Below are 25652 nucleotides of genomic sequence, written 5' to 3' on the forward strand. Positions count from 1 at the left end.
ACTTGCATTTTCCTCGTGGAACCACTTCACACGCAAGGTTATCCACTGGTGTAGTGGTAAACAGTACAGGCCAAATTAGTCCAGTCATTAATAAATTGGTTAATACCAGTCAGGAATTAAAGAGGGGGTAGTTGGGGAGAGGACAGAGGGGGGGAGGATTGTGGACAAGATGCAGGGGGGGGGGGGGTCAGAGATTGGAGATAACAGGACAAATAAAATAATTCAAGTGGCTGATTACTGAGTATTTTTTGAAAAGGTGCATGCCTGGATGTTCCAGCTCAGAGCCCCTCATGGATAAGTAATCCATGCAACCACATCAAAGAGGTTCATGCATTCAGGAAAGGATTGGCCAAAGAATTTTATGCTCTGCTGGGATATTGCAAACTGCATTTGAATGAGCTGTTAACTTCCTAACATTAGAGCAGTCGATAACCAATTATTTTACAGAGCTTTCTGAGTGCCTTACTACAGTAAATGGGATCGTTTCCTGTGCAAAAATCTGCACTGAGGCAGGTAGCATCACACCCATTGGCCTAAGTAAAGCTACAATTTTACCCCCAAGGAATTCAGAGGAGTGTTGGAAACTTTTTTCAATAGGCAGGGTATAAACTTCCTCACAATTTCCCTGCAGACAATCCCACCACTATTAATAAGAAGACACCACACGCCTTTGCTTTCAAGTGTCTTGATGTTGCTTGGCTGTGCAAAGCTTTTTTGATGGTGGTCTTGGTTTATATATATAATGACAAGAATCTTACTGTGAAAAGAAATCTGGTGCAAGCATTTGCAAAAGTATGACCTAAAGGTCCAAATTATTGCATTTCTTTTTAAATAAAAGTGTATTTGAATTTTTTTTTGGCTTGGGAGAATTGGGGGTGTCAAAGCTCAGGGGTTTACAACAAAAAAAATCCTTCAAACTTAAAAGTCTTTTTAAAAAAAACCAAGGATAATAGCTCGTGTATTTATCACATCAGTGATCATGCACATAATTAATAAGTGAATGAAAACAACGCTGAAGAAACTCAGCAGTAGTTTATGTAGCATCAAGGTAACTCTTGCTGAAGAAGCTCAAGCCCCGAAACGTTGGTTGTGTATCTTTGCTGTAATGTATCTGATAGACCTGCTGAGTTTCTCCAGCGTTGTGTTTTGACTTGCACCACGGTGTCTGCAGACTTTCGTGTTTTGCTTTCCCCCCCCATTAATATCTGAATGTTGGCGTGCAAATCTGCACGAGGTGAAATCTGGATGTTAAATGATAACCTGAAACATGCGTGGCGCGTTGGAATGGGGGTGACCTGCGGCAACGAAGCAGGACTTCTGCTTCTGAACAGGACACGAATCAACCCCGGGCCTGTTAAATTGAAGGAAAGAGTCAGCGGCCTCGATTTCACGCTTCTACCGCCCAGAGCGCTTGCCCTGGCGGCTGGAGCCAGCTCCTCCTCTCTTCCCCCAACCGCAGGAGACCAAAGAATGTGCGCTCTTGTTTTAATCTGGGGGACGTCGGCAGAATGAAAGGATCTGTATGAATAGGAGTATTTGCATTGTGATTACAGGGCCTCTCCTGATGGTGCTGGCTGTAAATCTGGGCTGGTTGGTTAATGTTTGATTGGTTGGCTTTTCGAGAGAGCGCTGCTGTTTCCCAAGAGAAGCCTTTTCCCTCACCAACCACTTCCGATCTGACACAGATCATCATTTTAAAGGGGCAGCGGCTGGGCTTCCCACTGCTTTGAAACGAGCAGACACAGGACGACCAGCTCCGAACAAATCTCCTGCAGAATCCCAACAGTCAACATGCAACAATTGCCGCTAAAACTAAAAGGGAAGCCCCGCAACTTCTATCGTTCTATCGAATGGAGAAGTTAACTTTACCCTCTTGTATTTAGTTAACGTTGCAGTGATCATTGATCAACCTGGCATTAAAATCTGCAACCAGAAGAGCCTCGTAAAATCCATGTTAAATCCCCTCTAAAGCAGAATGTTAGTTAAGGGATGCTTCTGAAGAGAACATATTTTCTTGTTTAACGTGAGCTTTTTAACAAATGTTTATAGAGACTTATTACAACCAAGGACGACTGCTGTTCCTTGTCTAATGTGGGCGTGGCTCAGATGCTTTTTAACAACATTTCTATTTTAAAGTAGATCACATTTTTTTTAAAAAAAAGCTTATTTTAAGATTCTTCTAATGTTATAGCCAAAGTCTCGCACCGCCTCTAATTTACACGATCGCCCCCTTATTGTTGATTATATGGAGGCTGGAGATGTTCAGAGATTGTTGAGAATCAGCGTCTCAAACTTCCGCTCCATTTGAAGTCAGGCTGCCTTTCAAACGTGCCAGGCTGCATCAAAGGGAACAAATCCGTTTGGGGAAAAAAACAAGACTTTCTTAATTCTTGGGCTTGCAATGCCATTTGGACAGATGGGTTGCATGTGGGGCTCCCTGCCATGATCCCGAAGACAAAAATGAAAGAAATGATTAACTCTTTCTGCAAACTTGGAGAGGCAGATGCATGTTTTACCAATGCAACCCAAAAAAAACCGGATTCATGTTTACTCTGTGTGTGAACGACTCCAAGTAGAAGAGTCTCTTTCCCCTTCGAGTCGTTGGTACATGTACTCATTTATTTCTTGCTTTGTAAATGTGGGTGGGATTTATTCGTAACTGCAACATCCCTTCAAAAGTTTTCAATGGTCTGACACGCTGGAAGCCGGTTCCCTGGAAAAGGCCTCTTCCCCTTTTACGCTTGGAGTTTCTGTGCCTCTCGTGGTGACGAGTTTGAAAACGCAGTGCAAGAACAAAAAGCCAGTCGCACGTCGGCGTGCATAAATGCACAATCAAGGAAAACTTTCAAGGAGTCTGGGCGAAGAGAGAAAACATTGATCTGGAAGCTTGGCGACTCTTCCCCCCCGGAGAAGTCACATCGTGGCGAGCCGTGAAAGTTGACGGTGCAGCTGTGCGGCGCAGAGAGAACGCGATTGGGGCGGTACATCAGTCGCTGCTGACGTCTCCGCCCCCAGGGAGTTGGCTGAGGACGGATTCCCTTTGATAAGGTCCTGGGAAGTTTATAAATCCCTGGCACGGCGGCGGGCAGGAGATCGCGGGTGTTAATTACCGGGCCGTGCCCGTGGCGGGCTCTGCCGGGACGCTGCCTGCTCCTGTCGCTTCGCTCTCTCTCCTTGGCTGGATTTGCTGATCGCGGCGGATCTCTTTGATGTCGGCCCTTACACCGCAGCCCCAGCTTTCTGTGCGTGCGTGTTGGAATAGCCGGGGGGACATTTGGAGCGCCGAGTCACGTCGTCAGAGGTAAAACTGGCTCTTGCAACGGAGAAGCGAAGGAAGAACGAGCTTCAAGGGGGCGAGAGAGAAGAGGCTGGGTCATGAGTGAGAGTCAAGGAAAATACCCATCGCGATTCGCTTTGCACACACTCGCTGTAAAATAAATCCGGGGTTTTTTTTCTAAGAGGAAGGATTCGGTGGTTTGGAAGGATAACGATGGGTTTATGGTAAGTTGTGGACTCTCCCTTGTTGCTCGTGGCCTCCGCGGTGTCGTTTGATGTTTGCTGACATTCCTTTGAACTGGGAAAAGCGGTTTGAATGGGCTGTGTGTGTGGGGAAGGGGGGGGGGGGGAAGGGGAAGGGGTCTCGCTCAGACGGATTTTCCAATAGGGCTGTCCATTTTTTCCCCCAGTGTTACCACCCCTCCCTTGGAACTCACTGCTTTGCCCCCCCCTCCCTCGGGGAGGTGGGGAGGGTGACATAGCCTTGCAGTCCCGAGCATTCAGATCAAGGGACGCTCTCAATGGCTTCAGTGCATGGGGAGGGGGGGGGGGGGGGGGGAACCGTACGCTTGTCCTTTGAAGTCTTCATCTGATGGTGATGTAGGAGAGGCCCGGGAATCGGGTCATCTCTACCCACCTGGCCCGGGGTCTCTCTCCACGTCGTGCGATTAATAATTTTCATTGTTTTTTTTTACTTTGTGAGTGGTACAGAGCGTGGGGGGGGGGGGGGGGGGAGATCGGGGAGGGTTGGGACCATCAGAGTTCCGGTTGTCTTCTTCATAAGGTGGTGTTTGAATGGTTTTTTTAAAGGGGCGTGCAGAGTCGATCTGAAACGTTTTGTGTTTTTTTTAACCGGAGGCAAAAGGCGTTCATGATTGATGTCGACCCGAAGGGAAATGGTGGGGAGGGTTTTGTACTTGATCCCTCGGGGAACAGGGCGGGGAGAGTCCAAGATGCAGAACATGTTGTTCAATTGGTTTCATCTGTGGAACCCAAACACGGTCCAAACTTATATTTCACAGGTCACATTTACATCTCACATGCATGCAAAAGTTTGGGAAGGAGTTTCAGCGAGAGCCAGAACTTCTTTTCCCCCTTTACATTTCAATAACTTTCAAGGCATTTTTTGATGCTTTTGTTTAACTTCAAGAGTTATTCTCGGCCAAAAACACAGGGACGAAAGATGTGATTGAAAAGGCTCGCTTGCTGTGTGTGTGTGTGTGTGTGTGTTTTCGCTGCATAGCCTGTTTGAAGTCAGCAGTCTGGGTTTCATTAAATCGATCCTTTCTGTGCAGACAGAAGACGGCCGTGTCATCCCCCGCTGACTGAACGCTTCGCTAAGAGAGAGAGAGAGAAAGAGAGAGATCTCCACCCAGCCCTCGGAGCGATGAGCGCCTCTGCCCTGGTGCCAGCCTTCCGGGCAGACGCTCCGCGGCCGCCGGTGCCAGGGGAGGAAGGGGAGAGATGCGAACCTCGCTTCCGCGGCAAAGGGCCGAAGGAGCAGGCTGTCACGCCGGCCCCCAGGAGGGAGGACGACGAGCTGGGAGAACCGGAGGGCAGCGCGTCGCCGGACTCGGCGCTCAGCCGCTGGACCAAGTCTCTGCACTCGCTGCTGGGCGATCAGGACGGGGCGCAGCTCTTCCGTGCCTTCCTGGAGAGAGAGGAACGTGTGGACGCGCTGGATTTCTGGTTCGCCTGCAACGGCTTCAGGCAAATGGACGTCAGGGACCCCAAGACGCTGAGACTGGCCAAGGCCATCCACAAGCGCTACGTGGAGAGCAGCGCCGTGTCCAGGCAGCTGAAGGCGGCCACTCGGACCGTCATTAGGGACAGCATCAGGAGGCAGCACGTCGACTCTTCCATGTTTGACCAGGCGCAGACCGAGGTGCAGACGGCCATGGAAGCAAACTGTTACCAGATGTTCCTGGTATCGGACATCTACCTGCAGTATGTCAGGGCCGGCGGAGAGGACTCGCTCTTCGTAGCCAACTCCGAACTGGCCCGCATGCGGCTGGTGTGTGGTTACCTGCCCACGCTGAACGAGGAGGAGGAGTGGGTGTGCCCGGCGCTTCGGGCAAGGGACCCTCCATCCGGAGCGGGGCTCGGCCACAGCGGCAAGTGCCTCAGGTAGAACTTTGCACGCAGTCCTCATCCCAATTCCCCCTCTCACTCGCCCTTCCCATTCACCCCATTCCCGCCCATCCCATTCTCCCCTTTCACCCCTTCCCATTCTCCCCTATTGCCCATTCTCCCCTATCGCCCCTTTCCATTCTCCCCTATCGCCCCTTTCCATTCTCCCCTATCACCCCCTATCCATTCTCCCCTATCGCCCCTTTCCCATTCTCCCTTTTCACCCCTTCCCATTCTCCCCTTTCACCCCTTCCCATTCTCCCCATCACCCCCTTCCCATTCTCCCCTATCACCCCTTTCCCATTCTCCCCTATCGCCCCCTTCCCATTTCCCCCCTCTTGCCCCTTCCCCCTTGATGACCCCTTCCCCCTTTCTTGTCCCTACTCCCTCTCTTGCCCCTACCTCCTCTTCCCCGTTCTCCATCCCCCTTCCCCATCCTCCCTTTCCCCCCTCACTCCCTCTCTCTCTTCCCCCTCCCCATTTCCTCCCACTCCCCCTCTCCCTCCTCACTTCCTCCCACTCCCCCCTCTCTCTCCCTCCCCACTTCCTCCCACTCCCCCCCTCTCCCTCCCCATTTCCTCCCACTCCCCCCCTCTCTCCCTCCCCATTTCCTCCCCCTCTCTCCCCATACTCTCTCTCTCCCCCCCCAGACCCTGCGACATCTCGTCAACCCTCACTTGGTCATGCCACACCCATGGACCCTGCAACTACACCCACTTATTTGCACTCCCACCCCCAGGGACTCTGCCACCCCTACAGCACTCCTCGATGCTTCCTTCTTCCCCCTCTCTCCCACTTCCCACAGGAGGCCACAATCCCACTGACCCCTATGACCCCACAATCTCAGCCTCCCAGGTCCCATCCCCCTTGGACCAGTCCTTGCAGGGTCAATTTCTAATGTTCCCTTTCTTATGATTCATTTGCTGTCCATTAGCCTCCTCCTTGAGCTTTCAAGGGCAGAGTACAGTGACATAACTTGAACTAACATGAGGCTGAATTTCTTCAAAATGTGGCTGAAATGTAGTCATAAATATGGGAAGTTTTAAACTTTCTATCTTTTTAAATAATTACAGCATGAATAAACGGGGGCTAATGGGATGGGATCAGACCCAAGGCTACCAGCTATATTTTGTATTGGTTTTAATTGTGGTGCAGGAATAGATTTGATTAATTGTATCTAGGCTTAATTTGGAAGGAAGAATGTGGGGCGCAGAGAGAGAGTGTGTGGGGCAGAGAGAGAGAGACAGAGAATGGGGTGCAGAGAGAAAAAACTGCATTGTCACTGAATGATAGGGATCAGTGGTTAATTGTGGCAGGGATGAATGTCACCACACTCAACTATGGGAAATACAAATCCATAACTGCTTTCTCTTTTAGAATTACAGTGAGATACAAGATACTAATGGTCTGAGAAATAATCAAACAATTTCCTTGAATGTGGTGTCTACCTGCTGTAAATACTTGGAATGTTGCCCATCTTCTGGAATGTCATCCATTGAAGGCTAGCACCTCTCCTATAAATGCTGCTGTTATTCAAGTTGATACAAAACAGGGAAACAATCAACCCATCTGTGTACAATTAGCATAATGTGGCCATGTTAAAAAGTGTAATCGCAGGAAAACAATTTTAATCAGTTTGCTTAAGATGGACTACTTTAAGAAAGAGCTTACTGATTGATGCTTAAAAAGGAAAAATGAACATACAAAGTGAGGCTTTTGAATCGGTACATCAGTTAAGTTCTTTGTCAGGGTTACAGCCTGTTGTTTGGCAGTGTCAGTGGAAGGTTTAGGCTCCTCACCCACTCCATTCCTTCTCCCATGCTTTGTACTGCAACTGGGTTTGAAACTGTAAGGAACCTTTTACATATCTGAAAGAGAAATATGTTGGTGCACTGCAAATGGATCCACCGTTAAGACTAAAAACAAATCTCAGAGAACTGTTTAGTGAAGCTTTCACTTCTGGCTTAGATTGTTTCTTTTGCCCCTCTTTCTAATCAGTCCAGGATTTTGAGCTTCTAAGCACAAGGCCATTACTCATTACCAAGTGATAAAGACCAAAAGTCTGTGGCTTCCTTAATTCAGAAGACTGGGGGAAGGACAGAGAGAAGCCACTGACACTCCCTGAGTTGAAATGATTGATCCAAGACAGTCAAATCTTTCATAAAAGTCTCTCTTTTATGTTGTAATTTAGTGCCCATCAGAGGCATGTGGAACTAATTTAGCCCCAAGATTTAATTTTTTTTCCCTGTGCATCTTCAACACTTGTAGTTTCACTCTTTACTCCCCCCCCCCTGTCCTTCCTTCTTTTATCTTCTAATTGAAGTCACTGAGTTAAACTTCGCATGCCTTAAAAAAAATGCAATCCCAGCTGTGCTCAATACCTGCTCTTTGAAAGAAGGCCTGTAGCAAAAGGTCAGCCTGCACTGCAGCCTAAGACTTTAGTCATGCTGTTAACTCCCAACAGCACACTACAGTCGGCCTCTTGCCAGGCTGTCCTTCCCCACCCCACCCCCCGAAATCTTCTTGTCTTCACATTCTCTAACGTCAGCTCACAGTCTTTTCTCGACTGCCCCCTCCCCCCCCCCCCCCCCCCCCACACCACTATGCCATCTCTACTGAAACAGTGGAATGCATCACAGTAGGGGTAGAGAGAAGACTGTTGTTGTGAGAGAAATGAGCAGAGCTGTTTCTGAGGTCGAAAGTGATAACTCAGTCCAATTGGAACAAAGGATGTAGAGCCATCACATTCAAGGAAAAGTGCTGTTAACCATTAGAGCAGCAACGTTGCTCACTTAAATCAAGCCAGCATGGTTTCATCAAAGACACTGGGGTGGGGTTGGGGGGTGGGGGAAGGAACGGGATCATGAAAGGAATTAGAAGAAAATAGAATGTGCTGTCACATTCCTGAGCCCCAAGTCTGGTGTAAGTTATTAAAATCAGCAGATGCCGCAGACTCATGGCCAGGCTATCTTCAGTGTTCACCATGAACAAGGAATACAGGAAAGGGACATTTATTATAGATTCTTGCAATTACTTGGTTTTATAATAGAGAGGAGTTGGAGTATCAACTGGAATGCACTCACTATGCATTGGGTTTTGGTTTGGAGGTCACGACCAGGGAATGAACACTCAGTACTAACCCCTCAACCAGTGGTTCTCAACCTTTTTCTTTCCACTCATATACCACCTTAAGTATTCCCTATGCCATCGGTGCTCTGTGATTTAGTAAGGGATTGCTTAAGGTGGTATGTGAGTGGAAAGAAATAGTTTGAAAACCACTGTTTTAATTGTACCTAATTGACTCGTTATGTGCACAGTTTCATAACTCCAAAGGAAATGGGCCAATGACAATTTTTCTCAAGCAAAATATTTCAGTAACAATTGGGTCGAGAGCAGTGATTCGCACCCTTCCCTTCCCACTTACATACCACCTTAAGCAATCCTTTACTAATCACAGAGCATGGATGGCATAGGGAATACTTAAAGTGGTATATGAATGGAAAGAAAAAGGTTGAGAACCATTGCCCCTAGCACAAGGTCCTATGATATACATGAGTAGTCATTCTCAACCTATGCCTCCCTAGGACTCTACTCAAAGTTTATGGACCCCACTTCTTTGTGAAGCAGCCAAATTTAGTTGGTTTCTTCCATACTTCTCTCCTACCGACAACATTAAAAATATTTTATGATTTCAATCAGGGAATGGGGGTCTTGAGAATGGCTGCTGTAGAGAACAACTTAAATTTGTATTCTTTCACTGACATTGCCAAATCTATAACCTGTCAAAAAAAATGGAAGCTGACAAAATAAGGTACCAAGTCACTTCGTTCATTAAGATGACAAACCAAAAACTGGACGAGGAGGGATGTTTTTGGGCAGAATAATTGAGGAGCTCATGGTGAGAATTCTAGAGTTGAGGGGGTTAGCAGCAAATCAAGTGGGGTATGAGTTGAGGAGTCTGAAGATTACAGATGGCTGGAGGTGATCGTGGGATGGGGAGAGTTGAGCTGTGAGAGAATTTGTAAATAAAGATGAACATTTAATAGTTTATGGGGGGAAGAAATAACCAGCAGATGCTGGAATCTTGAACAAAACTGGAAAAGGCCAGTGGGTGAGGTAGCATCTGTGGGTCAAAATGATCGGTCAATGTTTTGGCTTGGGAACCTTTGTCGAGACTCTGATCCCATCTCAAAACACCAACTAACCATTTCTATCCATAGATTCTGCCTGACCTACTGAGTTGCTCCAGCAGCTCATTGTTCATCTTAGCTGCGGGTTCCAGTTGTCACATGAGACAACTGAGGAGCGCTGTGTGTGGGCCAGGTTTGTTCCATTCCTGCTGCTCTTGGGTGAACGATCTGTACATTTCTCAGGATTGATCCTGAGAAATTTGTGGTGACTATCAGGATTTTGATCTCTCCATTCCAAGTCTCCTTGAGCAATAACTTTGTGTGGGCTAATGGAATGAAATGATAATCTGTGATATAGTAATACTCACATCTATTTCCTGTAAGTATGGAAGGCACCGTAGTCACCGGTGACTTTACTTTCAGCATAAGCCAAGGTGTAGGCAGGAGATAGGCACCCAATGAAAATGTCAAATTGATATTCTTCAATCAAATTGGCTAATTATAGATTACATTTAAATTTAGACATACAGCACAGTAACAGGCCCTTTCAGCCCACGAGCATGTGGCATCCAATTACACCCAATTAACATTAAACCGCTGGTACATTTTGAATGGTGGAAGGAAACTGGACCCCCAGGGAAAACCCACCCAGACACTGGGAGAACATACAGACAGTGCAGGATTCGAACACCGTTCCCGGTCGCTGATGCTGGAGCAGCGTTGCACTAACCGCTACGTGAACCGTGCCGCCCAATGTCTTAGCTCAGTTAAGTCATTGTGGAGGTCTCTATGAACTAATCATTCTGTAAAACATATTGATTGGTAATAGCGATTGCCTTCTATAAAATGTTCCTTCTGCAAACATGCAACTGGACACCTGTATTGGTTGAAGTATTGTACTGTCTGCCTGAGCTGCAGACAAGAGTGAACCTCCATGTAGAGGGTGAAATATTATAATTTGAGTTGCTTCGCCTAGTGAGATTGAAGAATACCAGTTTGACATTTACATTGGTTCCTGTAATGGGAACAGCCAGAGTACCTTCCTGGGCTCCTGTCCTGATGTTCACTGGCAAGGTTACATAGGAGAAGTGGTGACATGCAATGCGAGGGGGAGCTGGCACGTCAGGAGCAATGAGGTGAGTAGATTTGTTGATACTTGCACTGTACCTCCATATTTAATCATAATCTTGCTGAAATAAACACAGAAGGTGCAGGAAACACCCAGGAGGTCAGATGGCATCTGGAGTGGGTTAAAGTTTCAAGTCAGAGACCCATTGTCAGAATGTTTCTTGGTTCTGTGGAAAGGTCTTTGGCCTGAACCAAAGATGTTTGTTTCACCTAATAGCCTGAATACGCCTAAGATTGACTGATACTGGGAGCTAAACAGGCTCAGAACTGGTCAGTACTTGGAGGGGAGTCCTCTTCCGGAACACCAGGTGCTGTAGGTTTCTGTGAGGGGCGCTGGACAAAGTGGTGACTCTCTGTTTGCCTTACGGTAGACAAAAGTTAAAGAATGTCATGTATATAACATTCTAAACAATGGCTATTTCTCACATGTTCTGCTTTTATTCCAGATTTCTAGCATTTGTTGAGAGATGTTTTTTTTTCTCACCATCCTTGGATCACCAGATCTCGTGCAGATCTAAATCCAGAGAAAATCAGTAACAACGGTATTATTCTCTGGACCTTTGGTAACCAATGCCCCACATGGGATATCAGAGCAGTAAGAGAAAGGAACAACCCAGGACACCAGCCAGACATTGCAGCAGTGTTTAAGGCCTCAAACTATAGTTGTGAGGAACAGCATTGACTATTAAAGCATAGTCCGTATACACGGTACAAGAAACAGGAAAGGGCGGTACAATTGGTGTAATGGTTAGCGTTATGCTGTTACAGCGCCAATGATCTAGACTGGAGTTCAGATCCCAAGCTGTCTGTAAGGAGTTTATATGTTGTACCTGTGTCTGAATGGGTTTTCCCCAGGGATTCCGGTTTCCTCCCATCCTTCAAAACGGACTAGGGGTTGTCAGTCAATTAGGTGTAATTTGGCTTGTGTCTACATTTAAAATTTGAAATAAATATGTATTGATTTTGTTCACTGTCGGAAAATGAATCTGTTGGCTCCATCACTAACCCAGCTCTGCCTGCCCCATGGGCACTGAGAGTCATCTCTCAACTCTCACAATGTCATTGACCCTGCTTTCATTCACCAACCCTGCTCTTCCTCCAAGACTTACCATGTCAGCCCCACTCCCCAGCTTTCTCCCTATAACCTTTGATATCCTCACTACTCAGTTACCTATCAGTGTCTGCCTTAAATACACCCAAACGACCTGGCCTCTTGGTAGTAAATTCCAGATGTTCATCACTCTCTGGCTAAATACATTTTTCCACATCTCTTTTTTAAATGGGTGCCTTTCAATCCTGAAGTTGTGCTATCTTGTCCTAAACTCCCCTACCATGGGAAACAACTTGTCACATCTACTCTGTATAAGTCTTTCAATATTCAACATGTTTCGATGAGCCCCCCACCACCTGAACTCCAAGGAGTTCAGTCCAAGAGCTGTCAAATGTTACTTGTATGCTAATCCCTTCATTCCTGAAATCATTCTTGTGAATAAATGGATGTACATCATGCAGGTTTACTAATAGTTTAAACTCCAGAGACAAGACCCAGATACTAGGGTAATCCTGCTGTCTAGTACTGAGAGTGCTGCAAGGTTGGAGTTGTTAGACTTTCCATCCAGGTGTTTTACTGAGGTCCTGTTTGCCCTCTTGAGGTTGCAAAGAAGCAGGAAGTTCTCCCTCAGCTGACAGCACCTTGATACATTTTCTACTCACACAGTGCAATAGCAGGAGGGTAATGTTACTGGATAGTAGCCTTCCAATGCTGGACCAATAAGCCAGGGGCAGAGGTACAGATCCCACCAATGGCAGATGGAGAACTCAAACTTCAGACAAATATATAATGTGGAATTTAAAAATACTGGTCTTGGTAACAGGGACTGTGAAACAACGGCATTGTTCTAAAAGCCCATCAGTTCATTTCTGTCCTGTTAGAGAAGGGAATTCCCATTCTGACCCATGGATGACTCCAGACCCATGAATATGGCATCCGTATTCCACCCATGTTTACCATCACTCACCCCTGCATCACTTTTACTGCCTTTAGATCAGGACCAGTTAGGGGTAGGTAATAAATGCTGGCGCCATTGATGTCCGCTTCCTGAGGATGGAAAAAGTCTGTTCATTATTACATTGCAGCGTGGAATTTCACTGCCGCTTCCATACATACAGTGACGAGCATCTCACTGATTTCACAGTGCCTGCAGTGCTTTAACTTGCTTTTTTTAACCACGTGGTTTGAGACTGAAGTAACAGGCAAATCTGGAGCTGGAAGACATTGGTTGAACTGTTTAGGTTGTTCAGGTAATCTCGACATTCAACATGTCTACTCTCCGTGGGGCCAATTTGCCACACATCAGCCTTCACTTTCCTTTGCTGGGATCTGAACTTGCTGGGTTTTTGCTTTGAGACTAGCTATGAGCTGTCCACATTGTGTCTGCACTCTGAAAGATGACTATTATTTAAGTTTGTTTATTTGTCACAAAATATCTTGTACAGAGAGAAGGATTCTTCTGTGAGCAGTCTGATATTCATACAGCCAATTAAAGAGGACAATTACTGAGTACAGGATTGCAATGAAAAAAAAATCAATTACCACCAAGGTCAGCATGATGGCACTCTTATGGGGTTCATTCAGGAGCCTGATGGCTGTGGGGAAGTAACTGTCCTTAAGCCTGTTGGTGCGTGCTTTCACACTTGAACTTTTTTCCCTAAGGAGGGAGAAGAGAGTGTGCCTGGGATGTGATGATTCTACAGTATGTTGGCTGCCTTTTGTAGGCAGTGGGAGATGTAGATGGAGACTGTGGAGGGGAAGGTGGTTCACGTGATGTTCTGAACGTCATTCACCACCATCTGCAACTTTTTCCAATCCAAAGCAGAGCATCTCCTGTCCTGCACTGAATTTTACCCAGCAAGCCTGCTTTCGATGGTGCCCCATAGAAGTTGTTGAGGGGCAGGGGTAGGGGGGACATGCTGAACCTCTTTAGGCCCTCTCAGGAGGCAGAGGCATTGATGTGTTTTCTTGACCATCGAATCAACATGCAAGGTTCTGCTTGTGGGCATCCACACCCATCTTGCAGACTCACTGCATGAACTAGTTGTGTGGTATCAGCTCTGTGACTGCAGGAGCCCACTGTCCAGCTACCCCTCCAGCTGGTTTTATCAGCGGTCTTCCACAGCAGCAGGAGACTTGCTCCATCAACATTTACTGGATACATCAGACTGATGAAGTAGTTATTTTCACTTTTGAAAGAGAATGAAAATAAATTTTATGCCTTTATGTTGGATATGAGTTATTGAACGACAGGGGCTCCCTGCATTATCAGTGAACTGAAGTTTGGTAATCTGACTTCGCACAAACTCTTCCAAACAGATTTCAAGCATTTTTCAAGCTGGTAGTAATAATGATGAAAAAATATTTCAAATTATTAATCCACGACTGAATACAGTATATATTCTACTTGTTGAATTATGGGTAGTGTTAGGATGAATATTTAATGAAATGGAAGAATTCCAGCAAGTGTAATTGGAGCAACATGATATGGATAGAAAATGGATGTTTATGAGTTTACAGGGTAATTGTCTTATTGAGAGTTCTTGGGAACAGAACCATCACACAATCCAGGGTCTGCCTGTATTTGGGATCTTCTGGGCCATTCCATGGTGTTTCCTGTGTCTGATGATACTCCCTGGAATCTACTGATTCCAGTGTCCTAGCATCAGAAGTCATGAGAGAACACAGACTGAGTAAGGGTAGAGGGCAAGACTTTTGGCCTCCTCTGCTGCTACGTGCTAAGATTAAAGTCCAGGCCTGGAAGTTCATGCAGCCAAACCTTGCTTTTCTAACATTTGTCATGCGTCAACCATCCTGATTTTTGCTGATGCCTCTATTATTCTTCTGGCGGACTCACCAGACCCTTCAGAACACTGTTTCCATAGCTGTGGCATGTTTTATTATACCACACCTCTTCTTTATTGATGGACTTTTTGAATGTGGAAACCCATCATTGAATCTGATGTCTACACTGGTTGTGAATTCAGTGATGCAAAACTGAAGGATCATTTTTATCTCATCTCCCCCTATAGTAAGAAGGCCAATTGTGATACCTACCATTACGGCAGACCTAATGTGGGATGATACAGGCATTACAATGGGCCTCAAATAGATCTCTTACTCAGTATGTATTACTCTGTAGCACACAGTCATCTAAAAAAAATCCTTCCAATAAAATGTGTCAATGAAAGACCAGGTGTAGAAATGCTCATTATGGAATTGTCTTTTTCAGATCCTATGGGAGGAATGGCTATACCAACCCCTGTCACATTCAGTCAGGGTATGTCTTCGCTCCAGCGAGCAGCGCAAATGATAGCGATGTCGTGACTGATGACTCGATGTCAATGACCGACAGCAGTGTGTGAGTATGATCCCTTCTTACACGGCTACACCATGGACTCTTTTTGGCTCTCAGTGATGGGTAGCCTTGTGTCTGTGAACATTGGGGCTGATTTTCCATCCCCATTCCTGTCCAGCCAACCATGTCCATAGACCCTAGGAAATGAATGGAGCTAAATTCATTCACTTGTTCATTCCTCTTTGTCATATTAAAGTGCAGGACCTCCCAACATTCACTACACAAGCAACTGGAGCAGGAGGAGGTCACCAGGTTCCTCACTCCAGCCCCACTTTTCCTCATGATCACGGCTGATATATGCTGGCCTTGGCTGTCTCCTCTGTGCCATGATCCAATGCCTCTCAATTCTTTGCCATATCAAACATTTATCTACCTCAACCTTAAATGACCCAGCCTCCAGTACTCTCAGAAACAGAGAATTTGAATACTCACTATCCCCTGAGAGAAGAAATGCCTCCATTTTAATGTCTGGCCCTTTATCTGTCCTACTCCTCCTCATCATCATGGTTAATGTAGTGGTTGGCGCAAGCAGCCAGGACTGGGGTTAAAATCCTGTGCTGTCTGTAAGGGGTTTGTACATTCTCCCCTTATTTGCGTGGGGTTTCTCTGGGGTCTCCGGTTTCCTTCCATCCTCAGTTGGGTGTACCTGGGCAGCATGGGCTCGTGGGCTGGAAGGGCCTGTTGTATGTCTAAATTAAGATTCCCAGTAGTGAAAACATCTCAACATTTACCCTGCCAAACCCTCTGGAGAATGTTCTATATTTGGGAAAGGTCATCCCTCATTCTTCTGAACCAAGGGCCACACCAACACACCAATCCCCCCTCCCCGCCACCCATCCCATACCGACACCTGTTCCAAAACAAGTGGTTGTCATCAGGTGAGGAAACATTGCAATGCAAAGAGGAACTTTGAATGGTTTTGTATGGCCCACCTAGTTCAACAAGGTCAACATGGTATGTGTAACTGCTGTCTGATTTGCTCTTGCAATGAATGTATTGTTATCATGTTAAATGTGTGCAAGTACAACTTGTTAACTTGTTTTGCTGATCTGCAAAATGGTCCTTTGACCATGGTCATATTGAAAGTTAACACATCCTGTTGTAAATGCCTAATGATACAGTTGTTATTTCCAGCTGAGATACAAGTAGACTGGGTCACCAGACATTCCCCCCCACCACCCCCCACCCTCCATACCTATTGCAAGCCACTCCACTGGAGCAGAGCATCCAGAATCTTGGTATGGACAGTAAAATGCACCACCTGACCTTGGCAAATCATTAGTTACCATTTATTACTGTCTGGGTCTGTACAGTCTGGTCAGTGATACTTCTACTTTTCATCCATGCACTGTCAAGTTTCATGCCTAGACGTGCATAGGTGGCCTTCAAGCTCATACACAATGCTGACGTCTGGTCCAGACCACTGACCAGACTCTACATAGACTCAAAACAGTGATGGGACTAATAACTGGTAACTAATGACTTGCCAAGATCAGGTGGCTCACCTTGCTGTCAATACCAAGGTTACACTCCCTCTGTCCCAGTGCCAGTCGGTTGGGATTGGTATGCGGGGATCTGGTGTCACAGCCTGCTTGCATCTGAAATAACTATCATTTTGCATTCACAACAGGATATGTAAATTCATGCAAAATAAAGGCAATGAGTTGATGGCCATCTCTGAGAAATGGACAGGGCTGGACTTGGTGTCAGTGGTAAGCTGAACAAGAGTGGGGGTGGCATTGGTGGGGAAGTTGGAATAAGAGGATCACAGATTGCACTGAGAATTCCTCTTTGAAGTGAATAGGAAATGGCTGTTTGGCTGCGCTGGAAAAAAGACACCGTGCTGGTGTCCTGCTGCACTGTGTTAGCTGCCCACTGTCTCCTTGATTGATTTGCAAGCAGAAGTGGAACTCTTTCTGTAATACCCGGCAATGGCCAAGTGTTTTATTGCAACATTGCATCCATCTGTGGCCAATGGTCAATTGGCATCTAACCTCTTTTGTGTAGAGATAGTGCATTACATGGAGCATAACTAGCTCCCGTGTGTCTTGTATCTTGCTGAAAATTGTGGACTGTCCTGTTCCTCCAACATCTCCCAGCTTGGAGAAAGGAAGGAAACCCATATGGCAGATTCTGGGAACTAGAACAATGGAACCAGGACACTGGAAGAACACAGTAAGTCAAGCCGTATCTGTGGAGGCAGAAAATGCACTCTCACATTTCAGGTCACGATGTGTCCCGATGCAGGGTCTCGAACCGGAATGCCAACACTTTCTGCCTCCACAGATGCTGCTCAGTCGTCTGAGTCCTTCCAGGCTTTATGATGGTGACAGGAAGTTGTGCTTAACCCTTCATAGGTCAGGTCTTTAAGCAATGAACAGACACCTTGCTCGAAAGGTTCAGACTTGAGCTCTTGCTCTCTGACCTCCCCAGCTCGGGATTTTGACAGAGGTTACCATTCAAGTGCAATACTGAGGTTGTCCTATAGATTGAATTGAGGTTGTGCCACCCTGCAGTGCTGATGTTGAAAACATCTAGTATCATGGAATCTAACAGCACAGTCCAATTTTGTCCACCCTCATCCACGCCTCATCCACGCCTCCACCACGGCAGGATGGATGAGCATAGTAGCAAGAGTAGCAAATGCTACGGGCCCTGTAATTTCAAGGGCCCACATGTTTATGTACTATGAATTATGAGAAACATTTTTGTTTTCATCTTTGTTCAGCAGCTATCACATTCCACTGATAGTCTGTTTTAATAACCCCGTTTAAAGGTGATAATTGGCTAAAATTGCTAACCTTAAATTTAAAGTTAGCGATCTTAGCCAATTATCACCTTTAACCAGGGTTATTAACACAGTCTATGGGTGTGTTGTAATTTGTGCAGTGCCAGCGGCTATGAGAAACCACACTGATGGTCTGTGTTAATAACCTCGATTAAAGGGGTTATTAACACTAAATTCGCTAACCTTAAATTTAATCGGGGTTATTAACACAGACGATCCCCAGCAGCTCGCAGCAATGGCTCAATGCGGGAGCAATGGCTGTCTTGGTTACCCATAATCCCCCTCACACAGATGGAACCACACTGCCAGTGTCAGTGCCAGGGAAATGAGAGCAGTTCCAGCTGTGTGGGGATTATGGGTAGCCAAGATAGCCATTGATCCCGCATGCCGCCAGTCGCACTGCCATAAGTTTTGTTTTAACAAAATGTGTTATGTAAGTTTTAGGAGGGGAGGGGAGAGGAAGGGAGTAATTTCTGTGTAAGTGTAATTTCAGGGTAAATGCTTCCCCTCTCACCACGTCAGCCTGCACTATTTAGGGCCCCTTTAAAATATTTGCTAATGGCCCCATAATACCTTAATCTGGCACTGGTCTCCCATCGTCTCACTTGCCTGCATTAAGCCTGTATCCCTCTGCTCTTTTATATTCAAGAACGTGTAGAAATAGCCATTCAACATCACTGTACCTCACTGTACCACCTCCTCTGGCACTTGCTCCATTAACCACTGCCCTCTTTGTTATTATTTATCCCTCACATCACCTCTAAATGTGATTTTAATTTGGCGATACAGCACGGTAACAGGGCCCCTCTGGACCACAAGCTCGCACCATCCAAATACACCCAATTAATCTACCAGCCACATACGTCTTTAGAATGTGGTAGGAAAATGGAGCACCTGGGGAAAATCCACCCAGATACAGGGACAACATACAAAATCCTTACAGACAGCACGAGATACGAACTCAGGTTGTTGGTGCTGTAATAGCATTGCGCTAACCACTTGTATCCTCGCACCCTAAACCTGTGCCCTCTAGTTCTTGACTCCCCTTCCTGGGACAAAGATTCAGACCAGCTGTGCCCCTCATGATTTTGTAAGCCTCTGTGAACTCACCCCTCAGCCTCCTACCAATGAAGGGTAAGAATAAACCCACCCTATTCAATCTCCGCTGATAACTGCAACCCTCCATTCCAGGCAGCACCACTACAATCCAGTGACAAGAACTGTACGCAGTAGTTCGAGTGCGGTCTAATTGACATTTCAACACAGCATCCCGATTTCTATACTCAAGTACCAGACTGTGAAGGCAGGCCTACGAAATGCCTTTTTCACTGCCCTGTGTCATCACTTTCACAGAGATATGGACTTCCATACCAAGGCTGCTCTCTTCATCAATACTTCCAAGATCCCTGACATTTACAGAAGATCAGTATCATTTTACAGATTATTCATGGCCTGTTTAAACACAGACTTAAATAGAGTCAGAGGCGCAGAAATACAACCCTTCTGCCTATCAGCAGAGTCTGTGGGAGCACTGGATCCACAGACAATAAGTGACCCGGAAGGGACTCTTCTTTTTCTTCTCTTTCTCTCTTACTGTAACAAACACCGGGCCACACTAATGGTGACATCTTTGTCGGCCTTACAGCAGGCAGAAGACAACGACATGGACATGATCTGTACGATCAAGGATTCTTGAATTATTCTGCTCAGATTCTCATCAATCTCAGATTCCACCAGCCAACTGCACAGCAATTGGCCAATTCACTGACCACCCTGCTTGTCTTTGGGAACACCCAGTGGAAGCCCTTTTGACACAGGCAAACTCCACCCAGACTGCATCCAAGGCTGGGAATGGTGTGGGGCACCAACTCTACCAACTGCTCCACAGTGTGACCCTTCAGCTTGAACCAGCCAACAAGCTGGGCATTTGTCTTGTTGCACGCGTCTTACTGTGTACAGATCGACAGGTTTGTTCATCAGCATGTCTCTTCTTTGGCTTGGCTTCGTGGACGAAGATTTATGGAGGGGGTAAATGTCCACGTCAGCTGCAGGCTCGTTTGTGGCTGACAAGTCCGATGCGGGACAGGCAGACACGGTTGCAGCGGTTGCAGGGGAAAATTGGTTGGTTGGGGTTGGGTGTTGGGTTTTTCCTCCTTTGCCTTTTGTCAGTGAGGTGGGCTCTGCGGTCTTCTTCAAAGGAGGTTGCTGCCCGCCAAACTGTGAGGCGCCAAGATGCACGGTTTGAGGCGATATCAGCCCACTGGCGGTGGTCAATGTGGCAGGCACCAAGAGATTTCTTTAGGCAGTCCTTGTACCTCTTCTTTGGTGCACCTCTGTCACGGTGGCCAGTGGAGAGCTCGCCATATAACACGATCTTGGGAAGGCGATGGTCCTCCATTCTGGAGACGTGACCGATCTTCAGCAGCGTGGACTCGATGCATGTACGCAACACTGAAAGGATCTCAAGATAACTCACTATGTATGAATTTCTTTGACGTGTGTCTGAGAGACACACCAAAAAGGCAAAAATGCTCACACCATCACCTTGTCAACACGGAACTGCTGATTGAATACTGGGCTTTCCTCTTGTCACCTTACTTTTCATGAACATTATTGGCCACACTGCAGTGCAGCATTGTAGTCTTTCTGGAGCGGGAGAGAGTTGCAAACTAAAATAGAAAAATGCAAGCCTTGTACTTTTTACATACCTATTGTCTCATAGCCCAGGATGAGCGTTAGGGAGTAATCTTCACAAATAGGGACAGTAATCAGATTCTTTCTGTTTTTCACGAGGGAGGGTGGGAAGTTTTAAGGCAAAATAAGTTCTAATTAGCAAATAGGGGCACTCTGATGCAGCAATAAATGAGATGTGGTGGCAATCTCTCAGATCAGAGTTTACTTTAAAATAAAGGAGGTGTAATGTTAGATTTTTCTTCCTCTGCATAATCAATGGAGCCAAGAGTGATTTCTCTATTTCTCTCATCTCTGAGTGTCTCTGTTTCTCTCCCTCTCTCTCCCCCTCTCTCCCTCTCCCTCTCTCTCCCTCCCCCCCCCCCCCCCCCCCCCCACCCTCTCTCTCTCTCTCTGTGTTATGTCTTATTTATGGATTTGGATTTGAGGCAGGGCAGACTTGCTGTGCAAACTTCAAACATTACCTTATCTTGCAACCCAGGCTTTTGATGTTGGCGAGATCAGAGGCTTGCTTCAGAACGGCTGCCAACTAAAGATGCCTGGCGCATATGCGCATGAGTTTGAGGCTTTCAAAGGAGCAACTGAGCAGCATCAGGAACAGGTCACACACATCTGGCTCTTAAATGGAAAGATAATTGGGCCTCCCCCTAAGTAGCAGCTGATTGGGCCCTGCAACTGTAAATCAATAGCTGCCTGAAAGTGATCAAGGCCCAGTGTGGAGACTGTTTACCATCTGCCCAGAAAGGTTTTGAAACATGATCTTTATTTGGCAGCGTTGTGAAAGAGAGGGGGAATGGTTTTGGTTAGGCCCAAGCTTGATTATTTCCACATTAGATTCACTGGGAAGAGGGTTCTTTCATGTTTAATTTTTCACAGGAGAGAAGATGACAGAATTGCAAGGTGGCTTCTCTCTCTCCCACACAGACACACATCCTCACCACCAGATCTAGGATGATTCTTGCCATGATGAGTTCAAGGAATGGCCACCAATCAATGCGACTCACTTGGCTCTGCATGAGTCCAGGCATTTCTTTTCCTGAGTTACATAGAAAGACGTTATGGGTCTCTAGTACTTTACTGAGGGAATGCTGCAGACTGAAGTACAGTCTTCATATTCACTGAGGCATTTTGTGTGGTGATAAATGATGCTTTGGATTATGGTTGAGCTGGGGATTCTACTTTTGTCTTGGTTGACTAGACTACCTGTTCTTTATTGCATTGCTGGTGACAGGAACCTGTTTGAGTTCATGACTTCATACCCCGCAGTCATAGGAAATGGAACTGGGTGCAGCCCAGCCAGCCCTTGTCCTCTCCTTCCACTAGTCAGCCTACAGCTAATCTTTTACTTCAATCTTTTTTTCCTCAATACTCTTAATATCCAAAAACCTTCCCATCTCCGCCTTGAATGTACTCAAGGCCCAAGCTTGGGTTGAGAATTCCACAAAGTCGTCACTTTCTGGAGAAGGACATTTGGATTGGCCACTCCCTTCTTTAGAGAGTATGACCCGAGTATGACCCTCCCCGGCTCCAGGGAGAAATATCATCCCTTTATCGACCCTGATGACCAGACAGCTCAGTAGGTCATAGCAGGGGCCTGGCTTGTGGTGGTGAGCCAAGTGGTGGGATGGGGTATTAGTTCAGCAATGGTAACCGGTAAATGGACAACAAACAGAAGGTGTGGTAAACCACTGTAATGTATAATTATCTGGTCAAGCATACCTATTGGCTGGTTCTACCTGTGGCCCCTCCCCATGAGCTCCTGTATAAAGATGACTGTTCCACAGTTCTCTGCAACAGTGCAGGACAACCAAACAGTAGGGATGTGCGGTATTCTCCAGTGAATTAAAGTCTATTGGTTCCTCCACAATAGTCTTCTGAGTGATTGATGGTGCATCAGTTTAATTCACTTGAAGTGTTCTACAATGGAGCAGATCCCCAAACCAGAAAAGCTGGAAATCTTGGGCTGGCACCCTGGTCTACTCCATGATCAGGGACGCCACAATGCACCAGGAGGCCAGGGACATCCTCAAAGGGCAATACTTGTGTCAAATCAACGTTGTCTATGCTAGACACCTTCTAGTGACTTGAAAACAACAACCTGGTGAGTCAAACACCAAATATCTTTGGGCTCTGCGAGCACTCAGCAGGGCCTGTGAATGCAAAGCTGTGTCTGCCATGGAGTATATAGAGGACCTGATCCGGGGTGCCTACACGGTGGGGATCAGGTCAAATTACATACGACAGAGACTTTTGGAGCAAGGGGAACTCAGTCTACAGATAGCAGTCGAACTGGCAAGTATGCTGGAGGTGGCTCTCCAGAACATGGAGGCCTAATCAACCAACAACGCGGCCACCTCGTGGTCACTCCGGTCGCAACCATCCTGGGTCGTGCTACCCTCCCCCTCCCCCCCCACCCCTTCCTCTGCTCCACCCATGACCAGACTATGGCAGCAATGCTCCGCGAAAGCCTCGGCTGGCTCTGGTAATGACCCAACCACCGCTGCGGTGTTCCTGGAGCTCCCAAAGTGCTAATTCTGCAGCCTGAGCAAGCATCAATGGTGCCTAGTGAAGGATTCAATCTGTTCCAACTGTGGAAAGAAGGGCCACTACGCCAAAGTGTACGTCTAAACCCCTACCTAGCAGCGTCACGATGGGGCAGTCTTTGCAACACCACCATTACGCAGGGCCAGCAGCGCCATGTGCGGGCACGGAGGCCGCCATCTTGGGCACCATCTTCCAGATCTTGCAACACCATATGCAGGCCCTGGGGACCGCCATCTTAAATGCCACCATCTTTCACTGCAGTGAAGCACAGCAACCTGATTTTAGCTTCCATCACCCTCAACCAGGACAGTCTGATGAGTTGCTTGTTTGATAGCAGGAGCACGGAGAGTTTTATTCATTTGGACATGGTGCGGAATTTCTCACTCACAATACTACCAGTGAACCAGAAGGTCTCCTTGGTATCCAAGCGGATATTCTGGGTTTCTGTATTGTGACTTTAATGGTGCGGGGTACTGTATATGACAACTTTAGACTGATGGTAATGTCACAGCTCTGCATTGCTGTACTGTTGGTGCTTGATTTTCAATGTCACCTTGAAAGCAAGATGATGGCGTTTGATGGGCCCCATCCACCCCACATCTTTTGTAACCAGCAGTTCAATAACCAAACTCCCTACTGTACACGTCCATGAACTAAACCACACACACATACACGACTTGTGGGCTCTCCACATTTAAAGTCCCCCCCCTCCATCGCTATTCACCTCCCTCACCCCTGACTGCAAACCCATCACCACTAAAAGCAGATGGTACAGCACCGGGGACTGGGCCTTCATCTGGGCAGAGGTACAGCGCTTACTTAAAGAAGGTGTGATTGAAGCCAGCAATAGCCTTTGGAGAGTGCAGGTAGTGGTAGTGTGGAACAAGAAAAAGAATAGAATGGTCATCGACTACAGTCAGACCATCAATAAAGATGTTCAATTGGACACATAACCCTTCCGCGAATCGCCGACGTAGTCAACCAAATTGCCCAGTATCAGATCTTTTCGACCATCGACCTAAAGTTGCATATCATCAGCTATCATCCACCCAGAGGACCACCAGTGTATGGCATTCGAGGTGAATGGCTGCCTCTGCCACTTCCTGTGGGTCCCCTTTGGCATCATGGTCTTCCAGCGCAGCGAGACATGGACTGTGTGGTAGATCAGTATGAGTTGCAAGCCACTTTCCCGTATCTCAATAATGTCACCATCTGTGGCCACGATCTGCAGGACCATGATGCCAATCTCCAGAGATTTCTCAAGAAAGCCAGGCTCCTTAATTTGGTGCACGACAAGGCCAAGTGTGTGTGCTCAGCATCATTGACCCGGACCCAGACCACATGCAACCCCTCTCGGAACTTCCCCTTCCACACAGTCTCAAAGCCCTGAAGAGGTGCCTTGGGTTTTTCTCCAATTATGCGGACAAGACCTGCCCTCTTATCAAGTCTATGTCCTTCCCTTGGAGGAGGAGGCTTGTGCAGCCTTCAACTGCATTGTCCAACATTGTCAAGGCAACCATGTATGCTGTGGACAAATCCACCCTGTTTCAGGTGGAAAGCTATGCATCAGACTTCGCCCTGGCCACCACCCTTAATCAGGCTGGCAGGCCCATCACATTTTCTTCTCGCACCTTGTAGGGCCCCGAGATTCGACATTCATCAGTTGAAAAAGAGGCACAAGCCACTGTTGAGGCATTACCTGACCAGTAAGGGATTCACCTTGCTGACCAATCAACATGCTATTGCGTTCATGTTCAACAATCAGCAGTGAGGGAAAAATAAAAAAGTGATAAAATACTGCGGTGGAGAATAGAATTATTCACCTATAATTATGTCGGCTGGAAAAACTTAACAAGCCACCAGATGCCCTGACCCGTGGGACTTGTGCCAACGTCCAGATCGACCGACTGCAAAATCTCCACCATGATCTGTCACCCCGGAGTCACCAGTTTTTTTCACTTTCTTAAAGCACACAACCTGTCGTACTCTTATTGAGGGGAACAGGACCATGACAAAGAACTGCCAGGTCGGTGCTGAGTGCAAGCTGCACTTCTACTGACCAGACAGGACACAACCTATTAAGGCCACTTGCCCCTTCGAGCGACTCAGTGTCAACTTTAATGGACTCCCGCCCTCCACTGATCGTAACATATACTTCTTTAACATCATCAATAAATACTCCCATTTTCCATTTGCTATCCCCTGCTCGGACATGACCACCGTCACAGTCATCAAGGTCCTGCGCAGCCTCTTCACTCTGTTTGGCTTCCCCAGTTATAGCCACAGCGACCGGGGGCCTTCCTTTATGAGTGACGAGCTGCGCCAGTTCCAGAGCAGGACCACTAGTTACGACCCCTGGGGTAACGGGCAAGTGGAGAGGGAGAATGCTACGGTCTGGAAGGCAGTCCCCCTGGCCTTGCGGTCCAAAGGCCTCCCAGTGACCCACTGGCAGGAGGTTCTCCTGAAGGCCCTCCACTCTATCAGGTTCTTGCTGTGCACCGACACTAACGCTATAACCACGTGAACGTATGTTTTCCTTCCCCAGGAAATCTGCAA

The 25652-nt window shown here is 46.9% G+C and overlaps 1 protein-coding gene across 1 annotated transcript in view; it reads left to right on the forward strand.

Moving 5' to 3' along the window:
- Positions 1-2660: 2660 nt before the first annotated feature.
- Positions 2661-25652, forward strand: part of axin2 (axin 2 (conductin, axil)) — a 39711-nt gene continuing 16719 nt past the window's right edge. The window contains 3 exon segments of the mRNA XM_069929805.1: positions 2661-3501; positions 4572-5403; positions 14948-15076. Of these exon segments, the coding sequence (XP_069785906.1) occupies positions 4664-5403; positions 14948-15076 (869 nt within the window). The 5' untranslated portion in view covers positions 2661-3501; positions 4572-4663.

This window comes from Narcine bancroftii, chromosome 3 (assembly GCF_036971445.1).
Source record: "Narcine bancroftii isolate sNarBan1 chromosome 3, sNarBan1.hap1, whole genome shotgun sequence".
Classification (NCBI taxonomy): domain Eukaryota; kingdom Metazoa; phylum Chordata; class Chondrichthyes; order Torpediniformes; family Narcinidae; genus Narcine; species Narcine bancroftii.